This window comes from Ursus maritimus, unplaced genomic scaffold, assembly GCF_017311325.1.
Source record: "Ursus maritimus isolate PB19 unplaced genomic scaffold, ASM1731132v1 scaffold_2, whole genome shotgun sequence".
Classification (NCBI taxonomy): Eukaryota; Metazoa; Chordata; class Mammalia; order Carnivora; family Ursidae; genus Ursus; species Ursus maritimus.
Window position 1 is genome coordinate 6,274,186 of NW_024424452.1, and position 12,511 is coordinate 6,286,696.

A 12,511-nucleotide genomic window follows, 5' to 3' on the forward strand; every position below is an offset into this window, starting at 1 on the left:
CCCTCGGTTTGACGGCTGAACTAAGATCTTGGACAGAATTTCCAACACTTGCAAAAAGAGAAAAGAAATGCCATGAGCCCACCAATTATCCCCCAAATTGATTAACTTATGGCTCTGACAGCTCGTGGCCACCAAACCAACAAAACGACATCTCCGGAGTGGCTTTTTCACTCATGACAAACTTAGTCCTTGGGGAAGAGGGAATTAAGTGCCGCCAGGACTCGGGTTCTATTTGAATAATGGATAGGGGAGACAGTGTTTGTTCAGCCAGCTTTTAAGAATGAGTTTGGTTTCCTTGGGATTGCAGTATTGCTGTAAATGCCAAGGCTCCCGTTACCACTCGAGTTTGTCGAATCTCTGTGGGTTTAACTGCAGGGAAATAGCAGCCTTAGGACAGAGCTGTCAGGAAAGCTGCTGTTGGAGCGGGTACTGGGGCCGGGAGTTGATGATCTCATCAACCATAACAATGCCAATTACTTGCAAAATGAATCGTGCCAATGCCTAGAGCAAACAGCAGGTTGGGAGCCTGACTGCGGTGCTCTACCTCGCCTCCCACAATGAAGTGAGAAAAGCTCCGTGTTTGTAGCAATGGAATGTTTAAAGTCTAATGGGGCTTCCTCACCACTAAGAAGACTCTAAAGTAAGGCCCAGAAGGAAAGCCCAAAAGTTTTGGCTTCTTATCTCCTGCCCTCAGTTCCCTATGCTCAGTGGAAGAATCTGAAAAGGGCTTCCTCTTTGCCTCTCCAGCTTGGGCCACATGGCAAAATGGGCAGCAGAAATTAATGGATGCCCAATTACCTGAACACATGGACCCCCCAGTTATAGATGGATGGAGCCCCCCCTTCCACCAGGCAGTGGCCAAGGGATGTGTGCTCTTGAGCAAGGACTGACCAGACGTCCTTGTAGGGAGCTTTACATATAGCTCAGGATTTCACTGGTCAAGGCTAGTCACTCACAGCAAGGGCTAAGCCTGGAAGAAGATCAGTCTGCCTGGGTAGAAAAAGAGCCTGAGGTCAGGCAGGCTCAGAGTAGCCAGCAGAGGAAGACATGCAAGAGAAGGTCACAGCCGGGTGGAAAGTAGCTGGGGAGGCCTTGTTTGTCAGAAAAGCTCGGAGACAGGGTAGCCTAAACAGGCCAACTGCAAATGCCCAAGAACGCAGATAATGGGGCCCCCACCTCCTACTGTAGTTCAGGGACATCCCAGGACTCCAGGAAATGTCAAGAATGGAAGCCCCCAGAGATGGGGTTGAAGGTTGGTCCTGGGAGCCCAGAGCAGGCCATGCTGTAGGTAGAGGTTCTGGCTGTGGGACCTGGAAGGCAGAGGCTGGACCTGAAGGTCACTGCTGGCACTTGCCCCCTCCAGGTGGGTTACAACATCACAGGATGGCTGGAGAAGAACAAAGACCCCCTGAACGAAACAGTGGTGGGCTTGTTCCAGAAATCATCCCTGGGAATCCTGGCCCTTCTCTTCAAAGAAGAAGAGGCTCCAGGTACAGCTGACCCCTTATTGTGTCCAGTCTCCCTGTGCTGATGCCTTTAGTGACCAAAATGGAAATAAGGAAACAAAACTCTCATGTTCAACTCTTGCTAAATGGATGAATGAATGACAAGTTGCTTGAGGTAGGCCATGGACGAGGGTGCAATGGAGAGATACAGATGCATTCTGGGAAATTCCATCAACTGAATTGATCGCTGGGCCCGTATCACCTGTAGGTGGAGCAATACTGCCTTGGAAGAGTGGAGGCCCAAATGCTGTGTGCTTATTTTCTGCTCACTGTTCTTCCCTGTCTGAGGCAAAGCCCAAGCCCAGCCCTGCCTCCTACCCCATGGAGGTCGTGTGGCCCACAGGGAAACACCCCAGGGTGGGAGCTGCCCAATGTGGCCACCATTCATAGGGACAAGAAATGCAAATTTCCTCGAATTCAGAGATGTTTTCTCCATCCACATGCAATTCCTCTAGATGGTCTGTGGCTCCTCTTCCTTCCCAGGCAATGGGCGGTTTGTCCCCTTGTGTAGCCCTAAATCACAAAAGGACACACACTCTCCAGAGAGCATATGCCCCTTTTGACAATTAGGCCACAGTCACCCCATTTACCCATTCCCTGGTAGATCTCTGTTTCCTGGTGTGAGGGCCCCACCTTACCCAGTCCCAAGAAAAGCCTTTTTTTTTTTTGAGAGAGAGAGAAAGAGAGAGCGTGCAAGGAAGGGGCAGAGGGAGAGAGAGAATCTCAAGCAGACTCCCTGCTGAGCGCAGAGCCCAGTGCAGAGCTCAATCCCAGGACCCTGAGATCATGACCTGAGCCAAAACCAAGAGTCAGATGCCTAACTGACTGAGCCACCCAGGCGCCCCCCAAGAAAAGCTTTTTAAACCAGAGAATGCATTTCCTTGACACAGAACACTATGGGGCTGACTGTCGCCATGCTGTTTTCTGACATGAAACATGCTTGTCTTTCTTTCCTCAGCTGGAAGCAAGAAGCAGAAGAGAGGGTCTTCCTTCATGACAGTCTCCAACTTCTACAGGGTAAGTGGGGGCTGCCCTGTAGGCCACTTTGCATCCAGTGACCCCGCCTCTCCATCAAACCCTCCCTTCTAATGGTGTGGGGGTCGGCCTGCCGTCTCACAGCCAAGACAGGATGATTTCATTTCTATGCCTACAGTTGCCTCTTTCATTCCAGGAGTCGGCTTCCTTCTGAAGGGGTCACAGAACCATAGGTCCTCAGGGCAGAAAAGACCCTTAGAGATGGTGCAGTCCAACCATGTCATTTCAGACTACAATCCAGAGAGTGACATCAATGGACGTATCAGTGCCTAAGATCTTGAGCCCTAAAGTTGGCTGGCAGATCTTCTGGGCTGATCATAACTTCCACAGATTTAGGGCGTGACTGGGAACACGTTCCAAAGTGTAGGTGGGCAGCCACTAGGGAGATGTTGCATGAAGAAAGATTTCAGTATTTCCCAAGGATCTGGCTGCCCTAAGGCAGAGCGGGCTACCTCCCTGGAGATATCCAAGCAGAGGAGGAGGGACCATCCAGTGGGGAGGGTAACAACAGGCAGGGCTTTGTCCTCACAGGCACTACAGTTCCTTCTAGTACTGAGACTCTACAGTGAGCCAGCATTGAGTCAGGAAAGGCCCTGCTTGCTGAAAACCACGTCACCTTGGGCAAGTCCCTCTGAGAGGACAGCCACTGCCCAAGATGCTATCCATTATGATAGCCACTAGCCAAACGTGGCTAGTGAGTACTGGAGAAGAGGTTGGTGTGGCAGAAGAGCTCAATTTGAATTTCATTAATTGAACTCTAAAATAAATCCCTCTGCCGAGCAACACCAGCACTGAGCTCTACCCAGTCCTTCTGTTTCTTTTTCCTCCATCCCCAGGAGCAGTTGAATAAGCTGATGACCACGCTCCACAGCACTGCTCCCCATTTTGTCCGCTGCATTGTCCCCAACGAGTTCAAGCAATCAGGTACATCATGGGGCTCTGTGAAGTTAGTGTTTGCTCAAGTGAAGTACCCCCATTTATAGCAGTTCAATTATTTTCGAAATATGAAGTACTTGTCTCTCTTTTTTGCCTCCCTCTCCTCCCACCAATTTTTTTCAAACTTGGACAATTTTGACCCACAGAAACATTAAGAGTTAATAAAAAAGCTAACATTTGTTGAGAGCAAACTGTGAGCCAGGTATGAATTAAGTCTACTTTTAATCGCCTGGGATGATTGGGGCAAAGCAGGGCACCAAAGGATCCCCCAAAAATGAATCATCCAGGGGTGCCTGGGTGGCTTGGTTGGTTGAGCATCCGACTCTTGGTTTTGGTTCAGATCATGATCTCAGGGTCATGGGATCGAGTCCCGCATCAGGCTCTGTACTCAGCGCGGAGTCTGCTTGTCCCTCTTTCACCCCCTCTGCTCCTTCCCTCGCTCACGCACTCTCTCTCTCAAATAAATAAAATCTTTAAAGAAATGAATCATCCAAAAATCATGTTCTAGCTGCTTTGTAAAGCAAAAGTCATGTTCCGGCTGGGTGGGCACCAGCTGGAAGTCACATTCAGGAGGGCCTTTGGGTCTTGGCTGAATTGCGGGGCCCCCTGGGCAGTGATGGGAGGAGACAGGGGTTGATGACACAGATGCTCAGCGTTCTGCAGTGGCAAGGAGCAGCCTGTCCCACCCGAGGGTCCTGACGGCATCCTGTGCCCTCCCTTTTGGCAGGCGTGGTGGACGCCCACCTGATCATGCACCAGCTGGCTTGTAACGGAGTCCTGGAAGGCATCCGTATTTGCAGGAAGGGCTTCCCAAACAGGATGCAGTACCCAGAGTTCAAACAGAGGTGAGTGGTGTCTCCCTGATACCATGAGTCTACGGTTCTCAGTTTCCGGGCACTGACTAATTGAGAAATATAGTCCTGTTGTCGCAGACACTACACCTCACAGCAGCACCACCTCACTGCCATTGGCCTTTCACCTGCCAGAACGTGCATTTCTTTGCCTGAGGGCCTTCTCTGGCTCTGGAGCCTGCTTTGCTACTTGGCAGGCTGAAAGTCTCCCGGAGTAATGCCTCCCCAGGAGCAGCCCTCAACCAGTGGCTGAGGACAACTGGTGTATAAATACTTCAACTCCCTCATCCTTCTTGGTGGGCTAACTATGAGGCATGCTCTGTACTGGCTTCCAGGTAAATGTCTAAGGCTCTCCAGGTTAAACTTAAAAAAATAGTAACAATTAAAAAGCCCTGGTTTGTAGCGTCTTTGGATTTCCATGGGATAAACACTCCCATGGCTGATTTCAAGCCAGCAATGTGATGTCACTGAATGACTGAATGTGGGGTTGGGTAGAGATGCACACAGTTGGCTCCTGCAGGTTCCAGCACACCACTGTTCCCTGGGTCCCCTAGCAGCATTAAGCCCCAGCTGCCCATTGTGATAACGGGTCTGATAACGTGCCTCTTACTGACTTCCCTGACCCCCTTCCCAACTCTGCCACCCCCCCAAATAAACCATTTGCACTTGGATCCCTGTCTCAAGGTCTGCTTCTGGGGGATCCCAAACTGAGATCTCCACCTTAGGCATTGTTTTTCCTTCTACCCCCCCCCCCACCTGCTAGAACATATGACCACAGACGGACAGAGCAGGACAAGTAACTAGAGGTCATCTTGTCCAAGCCCTCTGAAGGCTCTAAACAGCGAAGGACTTGTCTAAATCACAAAGACGGCTGCTGGCAGGTCAGGAAAAGCAGCGCTTCTCCTATGCCTGGAAGGAAAAATCAGGAAGGCAAGATTTTGGTGTCTTCATTTCCAGGAGCACCTGCCTTCTCCTGAACCCCTGACCCACACCAACGTTCGCTCCCCAAGGTTTCCTGTCCCACCGCACTGCCTGCTGCGGCCATCTGTAAAACTGGTCTAACCTGTGACTCCAAGGCCGTCGCGAAGATCAACTGCGTGGATGTGCTTCCCGAGCTGCCAGCTTGGGCATGACGATGACTGTCATTGTCTCTCTCCCACCAGGTACCAAGTGCTGAACCCCAACGTGATTCCTCAGGGATTTGTAGACAACAAGAAGGCCTCAGAGCTGCTGCTCGGGTCCATCGACCTGGATGTGAATGAGTACAAAATCGGGCATACCAAGGTAGCTCTTCCGGTGACACTCCCTCCCTACGCCACCCAGCCTTGTCCCCAGAGGGTGGGCTTCAGGGTGTGAATTCCAGCTCGGCCACTGACCAGCTGCCTGCCTTGGGCAAGCCCCACAGCTGCGGGGAGCCTCAGTTTCCTCCTCTGAAAAAGGAGAGCTGATACAGCTGATCTCATGGGATTTGGGGGGTGATTAGCACTAATGTGGGTGAGAAGCCAGCTCAGACACGTACTTAATAAATGATAGATTATTTCCTAGGCCTGTAAGAGTCCCAGTCAGAATCAAGGTCCTGGGTTTGACTGGGGCATGAAGCTGGGGGGGGAGGTGAGGTCTGAGAGTGAAGCACCATAATCCCAGCCCACCCACATTGAGAGCTCCAGCCCTGAGCTGGCAGGTGAGTCGGGGCTGACTCAGAGAAGCTTCCTGATCCTGACTCACAGGGCCTGGGCTGCCCTGTGTCTGTCCCACTTCCTGGCCCCGCAGAGTCCTGCTGGGATTGTCAGGGCCAGCCAGGCTAACAGTGCGAGCTGTCCATCTACAGCTGCCCAAGCAGACCGCACCCCAGCAGGACAACCAGGGTGACCCAGCAGGGGTCCTAGCTTTGCATGCAGGAGCCTCAGGCTCAAAGCCTGTCTCTGCGGAGCCCACAGGCCTGCTGGCGCGCACGGACGCTCCAGGCTGTGCACACATCCAGCACATCTGGCCGCTCAGCAAACGCTCCTAGAGCGCCTCCCGCGCCGAGCGCGGTTCAAGGCTCTCGGGATGCACCAGTGAACAGAGTCCCTGGCTCCCTGGAGCTCGCTCCTGGTAGAGTGTTGGCGGAATCGTCATTGTAGGATCTGCCAGAACTCTTAGCTTTGGCCTCCTTCACAATTAAGACATGCTGCATACAGCTAACCTGACTTATAGGAACACCAGGTTTTGCCACAGAATCACTGAATACTGGCTGCTTCTGCCACCCCCCCACCTTTGAAGGATGGGAAACGTGAGGAAGCGGGGACGGGGGCATGGAGCTGATGTGCCCAGTTCCACCGAACTAGGCGGGACGGAGCAGGCCTCAGGCCCCATGACGCTGCTCTCGGGAAGGGGAGATGGGGCTGCCGTTGCCAGCACCTGACACCACGACTGGCTGGGCAAATGGACTGCAGTTTGCTGTTGTTCAAGGGTTGCATTGGGTCCAGATAAAGGCCTGGGGATTCTGGGGACAGCTTTGCTCCCCAAGGACCAGCCAGGCTCTGGTGGCAGAAGCAGAACAGAGAACAGGATGTTTCTGCCTGTTCCCATTGTTAGCTCATGTGGGCCCCACCCCCTGCCACAGGTTCACCTCACCTCTCCTAGAGGGACACACCTCAATGACCAGCCATTGCGAAATATCAAGACACATTTCCTGTAATCAAACCCAGTGTCTCAACCCCATGATGGCTAGCTCTTTGGGTTTTTGTGGGGGAGGAAGGCATTGGAGAGGGAGCATTCTTTTTTTTTTTTTTTTTTTTTTAGTTTTATTTATCTAAGAGAGAGAGTACAAGCTGGGGAGAGAAGCAGAGGGAGAGGGAGAAGCCGACTCCCCACTGAGCAGAGAGCCCAACATGGGGCTCGATCCCACCTGAGCTAAAAGCAGGTGCTTAACCGACTGAGCCACCCAGGCGCCCCGACAGGGAGCATTTTTTTGCATTCTTTTCCTGTTGGTGTCCATAGCATCCATATAAAAGATTTAGTTGGGGGCTCTGCTATAGTCTCTCGGGGCTGGGAGGACTCAGGGTCCTGCACTCCCACTGAACAGGAGGGGAGATCGAGGCTTCCCCAAGGAGAGTGGCTTGGCTAAGGTCGCATAGCACATCCAAGGCAGGCTGAGGCCAGGTACAGGTCTCCTGGATCCTTCTGTCCTTCTAGAAGTTTCTATCATGTCTTACTTAAAGCCTATGAAAAGGTATTACATTATAAAATATACTACTAATAAAACAACCACCCATGAGCCCACTTGAAAATCCAGAACTCAATCTTTGCATCTCTCTCCTCAGGAGTAACCCTTGTCCTGAATGTTAACCATCCTCCTGCCTTTTAAAAATAGTTTTATCACATATGCATCTGGCCTCAGGTTTTGCCCGGTTTTGAGCTTCCTGGAAGTATCGTACTTGATATACTCTTCTGTAACATGCTTCTAACACTTCATAGCATTTCCAAGATTCATCCTTGTTGGTTGGAACATGACAGCCATCCAGTGTCACTGCCGTATCAGGCTGCCTCAGACAGCCGCACCACAATTACCCTTTCTCCTGCCCTTGGAAATTGATCCCCCCCCCGAAGTTATTAACAATGCTACTTTGAATATCTTTGTGCATGTCCTATGGAGGAGTTTCTTTAGAATGAAATTCTCAGCCTTGGCTGTACATTAGAATCCTTTTGGGGAGCGGTAAAAATACCAATGCCAGAGCCTCGTTCCAGAAATTGTTTGAAATCACCTATGTCCAAGTATCAGCACCTTTCCAAGGCCCTCCAGGCAGAAATGATGTGCAGCCAGGGCGGAGATAGATATGTGAATGCTGAGGAGGATATTCGCCCGTTTCAGGGTGTGCAAACATCTAACTTGACAAGGGAATGCCAAACCATTTTCCAAAACTGTTGTGCCAACTCACCCTCCCCTTGATCCACAACCCTGCCAACACTTGCCTTTTTGGAAGTCTTAAAAGTTACAGGTGGAGGGAGGAGTGATTGGTATCTTGCAACCTTAATTTGCATTTCCTGGAGGTTGGGTATTTCCTGCTCCTTCTAACACGTTACAAAGCTGGCCCTATTTTCCTAGGGATGTGTCCCATTCACACACCAGAGCTGGGTGCCTGAAATTGTGCAGCGTTGGTAAAACTCTGTATCCTTTCTACAGAGTCAACCCCACCCCTGCCCTCACTTAGCCCCTCTTCCCACTCCCAGGTGCCTGGGGGACCGTGACTGTCCAAAGGCTGTTTTGCATGGCGGTAAAGAAAGAAGACCCCTTGCCTCCCCGGCTGCTGGGCAGTCACCATAGCAGTGAGGACCGTGAAGATCTATCACCTTTTACTTACAGCTTCACAGTTTATACAAGACTTTCCCACCCAATATCTCTATCTAATCCTTATAGCAACCCTCAGGGAGGGGTCAACATCCCCATTTCACAGATGAGGAACCGAGGCCCTGAGATGTGAGGAGACACGTCCAGGGTGATCCAGCTAGTAAGTGCAAGGCCAGGGCTGGGACCCATAGGAGGAGCCAAGGGCGAGGGGAAACAGATGCTGGGGCCGGCAGTGGTCCTGCTATTGGCGGTGTCCAGGCTGGGGCAAGCTGTTCCCGAGGGGCCTCAAACACAAGCACCAGACTGGCCCTCTTAACTTTTAAGGACATTTCCGAACCTCTGGGGCTTGGATTTAAAACTCCCCGCCAGCGGCTGCCGCTGGTGACAGCTGTGCTATTTTCAGATGACTGTGTCTTTCTCCCAGGTATTCTTCCGAGCCGGCATTCTGGCTAGGCTTGAAGACATGCGGGACGAGCGGCTGGCCAAGATCATGACGATGTTACAGTGTCGCCTCCGGGGTTTCCTTACGAGGATTGAGTTCAAGAAGATGCTGGAACGAAGGTAGCACTCACGAGCACCAACGGGTCAGAACCACTGAGGCCACGCTCACCCACACAGGATGACCAGGGACCCCGCCACACACACAGTGGTCAGCTCCATTAGCGACAATGGGCAGTGAGATGAGGGGAGGGTGCCAATGTCTTCGCTGGCCCAAAGAACCCTGCTGGGGTCCTGTATTCATTTTCTAGGGTTGCCGTAACAAAGCGCCACAGCCTGGCTGCCTTGAAACAGCAGAAATGTATTTTCGCACAGTTCCAGAGGCTAGCCGTCTGAAATCAAGGTTTTGCAGGCCACACTCCCTCTGAAGCTCTAGACGACAGTCCTTTCTTGCTTCTTCCAGTCCCAGTAGCCCCAGGCATTTCTTGGCTCGTGGCCACATCATTCCGATCTCTCCCTCTGTTTTTGCAAGGCCTTCCCTCTGTGTCTGTGTCTCCACACCAGCTTCCTTCTTTTTATACGGACACTGGGCATCTTGGGTTAGGGGCCCACCTTTCTCTAGTATGACCTCCTCTTAACCTAAGTAATGACATCTGCGAAGACCCTATTTCCAAACAAGGTCATGTTCACAGGTACTGGGGGTTAGGACTTCGGCATATCTTTTGGGAGAAGACACAATTCAATCCCTAACAGGAGCCACTTAATATAAATCCTACAAGTCACTTCCCCATTTGGATCCGTGTGATGATACTATGACAGGGATGTGGGAGGGCCAGCACCCTGTGAAAACTGAGGCCAGAAGGGTGAAGGGCCTGCCCCCTCGGTTCAGGAGGAAAGAGTCAAGACTGGAACCCAGAAGCCCTCACTCCAAGCCCTTTCCCCTAGAATCATGTTTCCCAGCAGTCTCTCTAAAACCATCATCAGAAAATAGCTCAGGCTCCCCTGGCTGGCGTCTGGTTGACTCTGGCTCTTTTCGGTCGTAGTATTACTAATAATAACAGTAATGAGCACATAAGAACAATAACGAGTTCCTGATATGCACCAGGTCCTCTGCGACCCTGGCTGAAGGCAGGGACACCAGTTAGGAGCTGAGGGTAGGACAGTAGCCCAGCCCAACCCGGGGCCTTGGCACATAGGAGGTCCTCAGTAAATGACAGTCCGGTGAAGGTGCCAGGGACAAGGAGGCAGATTCCAGAAACTGCGGGTGGATAGGCTGCAGAGAGTTATGGGTGATTTCCCGTGGAAGGAAGGGAAGTGCAAGAAGAAACGAGTGGTCTGTCTCAGCCTTGTGCTATCTGGGAGGAACCGTTCCATCAAGGAGGCCGGGCCCCAACACTGGCACTTTAATCCACGAGACCCCGGCTTCCTTTTTGCAGAATTGGCCTGAAAGTCATCCAGCGGAACACACGCAAATTCCTGGAGCTGCGTTTCTGGGGCTGGTGGAAGCTCTACAACAAGGTAGGTCTCGGGGGGCCAGCCTGCTGCTGCCGGGGGGCCTGGGTGGAGGTGCCTCTCGGGGGTGGGAGGCCACAGGATCCTGCAGGGACAGTCCAAAAATGAGACGGAGGACTCTAGCCTCCTTCCAGACAGGGGCGAATTCCTCTCTGAGGGACAATCACAGTGTGTCTTCCCGCCTCATCTCATCCCTCAAAATAACGTCTCCTTAGGATGGAGAGCCTCCCCCAACAGACACTACGGAAAGGGGGCTTGGTTATCAGCGCCTCCCCCTGGGCATGTTGAGGCATCTTCAACTCCTTTAGTGAAGTCCTCACCTTTGGAGCTTGGAGTGACCTCAGGAAATCACGGGGTCTGACCTCCCAGTTCTCAGGTTCTTCTGAGACAGCAGAGAGGGCAGTGAGTCAGCCAGGTGGTGGGGCCGCAGGACCCCAAGTGGCCAGCCTGCGCTTAACCAATGCAGGAGGCCGTGAGCCGTCCTCCTGATGCAGGTGGAATCATAGTGGGTGACGGTGTCCCTGCCTCTGGCCCCCGTTCAGGGGGAACACAGTGCTGGGCACCAGAGGAGGCTGGACACAGGGCTGCCACATTCAGGAGCTGGGAGGATGGTGTTGTCTCAAGGGGCAGCCAGGTGGAGGGGCGGGTCCTCTCCCTGTCCCTGCAGCCCCCATGGCTCATGCAGAAGCTTCTATCCCTTCTCCGTGGGAAAGCGATTTCTAAAACAGTGCTGGCCACAGGTTCGGAGGAAGGATAGTAAGTTCTGCATCCCCAAAGGCACCCGCACACAGGCCAGCCCCCTCGAGGGCCTGAGATCGCAAGGGAGTCCAGATGAGTATTTCTCAGAGTTCAGTCATCGCTGCTAACTTCCCCACCTGTTCTGTGACGGACCTTCTTTCCTTACGTCAACTCACATTTTTATTTTGAACTTTTTATTTTAAAAGGAAATTTTTTTATCCTTATCTGCTTTAATTTCATCCTAAGCAAGCCTTATCCACAAAATGGTGGATCACAAAATGGATTTGACAAGTTCTTTTCTGTTCTTAAAAATTATTTTTAAAAATTATTTATTCATTCTTATTCTTAAAGTTACTTTTAAAGTAACTATGTAACGATGAATATCAGAGGGTTTCTATGCGATGCTAAATCTATCTCATCTGTCCCCTTGGTATTTGTGTTGCCCTCTGGGAAGTTGCAGACCCACAGCCTTTAAGATTCTTTCAGGCAGAGGGGCGCCTGGGTGGCACAGCGGTTAAGCGTCTGCCTTCGGCTCAGGGCGTGATCCCGGCGTTCTGGGATCGAGCCCCACATCAGGCTCCTCCCCTATGAGGCTGCTTCTTCCTCTCCCACTCCCCCTGCTTGTGTTCCCTCTCTCGCTGGCTGTCTCTATCTCTGTCAAATAAATAAATAAAACCTTTTTAAAAAAAAATGATTCAGGTAGAAAAAAAAAAGATTCTTTCAGGCAGGACACCAGTGGTCACAGATGAGGAGACAAAGCCTGGAAACCTCCCAGTTCTTTACTAGAAAGTAAAACCACTAACTAAACACGGGAGAACAAGGTCCTGTTCCAATGAGTAAAAAAGTAAAATAAAATAAAAATCCTTTACTTTTACTTTTTAATTAAGCTCTAATCTTATTTAGCCAGATAGGATGAGTCGATGGGAAAAAAACAAAACAAAACAACACGCTGTGGGAGGCTCTCACTCATAGTTGTGTGTTACGTGGACCTGCCACCGTGGCATCCCAGGTCCCCACAGCCCAGGCTGGCAATGAGGCTTCCCTGTCATCTTCCAAGAGAAGTGATGCGTTCTCCCAAACCCATCTCCACAGGATGGGCATTTCCCTCCAGAGAAATGCATCCATTGACCAGGAAAAAACCCAAGGGCCTGTCCCGCCAAGCTCTC

At 51.5% G+C, this 12,511-nt stretch overlaps 1 protein-coding gene across 1 annotated transcript in view; it reads left to right on the top strand.

Annotated features, from left to right (window-relative positions):
* Positions 1 to 12,511, top strand: part of LOC103669982 (myosin-16) — a 63,097-nt gene that overhangs the window by 18,192 nt on the left and 32,394 nt on the right. The window contains exons 14-20 of the mRNA XM_040634785.1: positions 1,364 to 1,490; positions 2,464 to 2,522; positions 3,377 to 3,464; positions 4,204 to 4,321; positions 5,491 to 5,611; positions 9,082 to 9,218; positions 10,532 to 10,613. Coding sequence (XP_040490719.1) covers positions 1,364 to 1,490; positions 2,464 to 2,522; positions 3,377 to 3,464; positions 4,204 to 4,321; positions 5,491 to 5,611; positions 9,082 to 9,218; positions 10,532 to 10,613 — 732 coding nt within the window. The remainder of the gene's footprint in view (positions 1 to 1,363; positions 1,491 to 2,463; positions 2,523 to 3,376; positions 3,465 to 4,203; positions 4,322 to 5,490; positions 5,612 to 9,081; positions 9,219 to 10,531; positions 10,614 to 12,511) is intronic.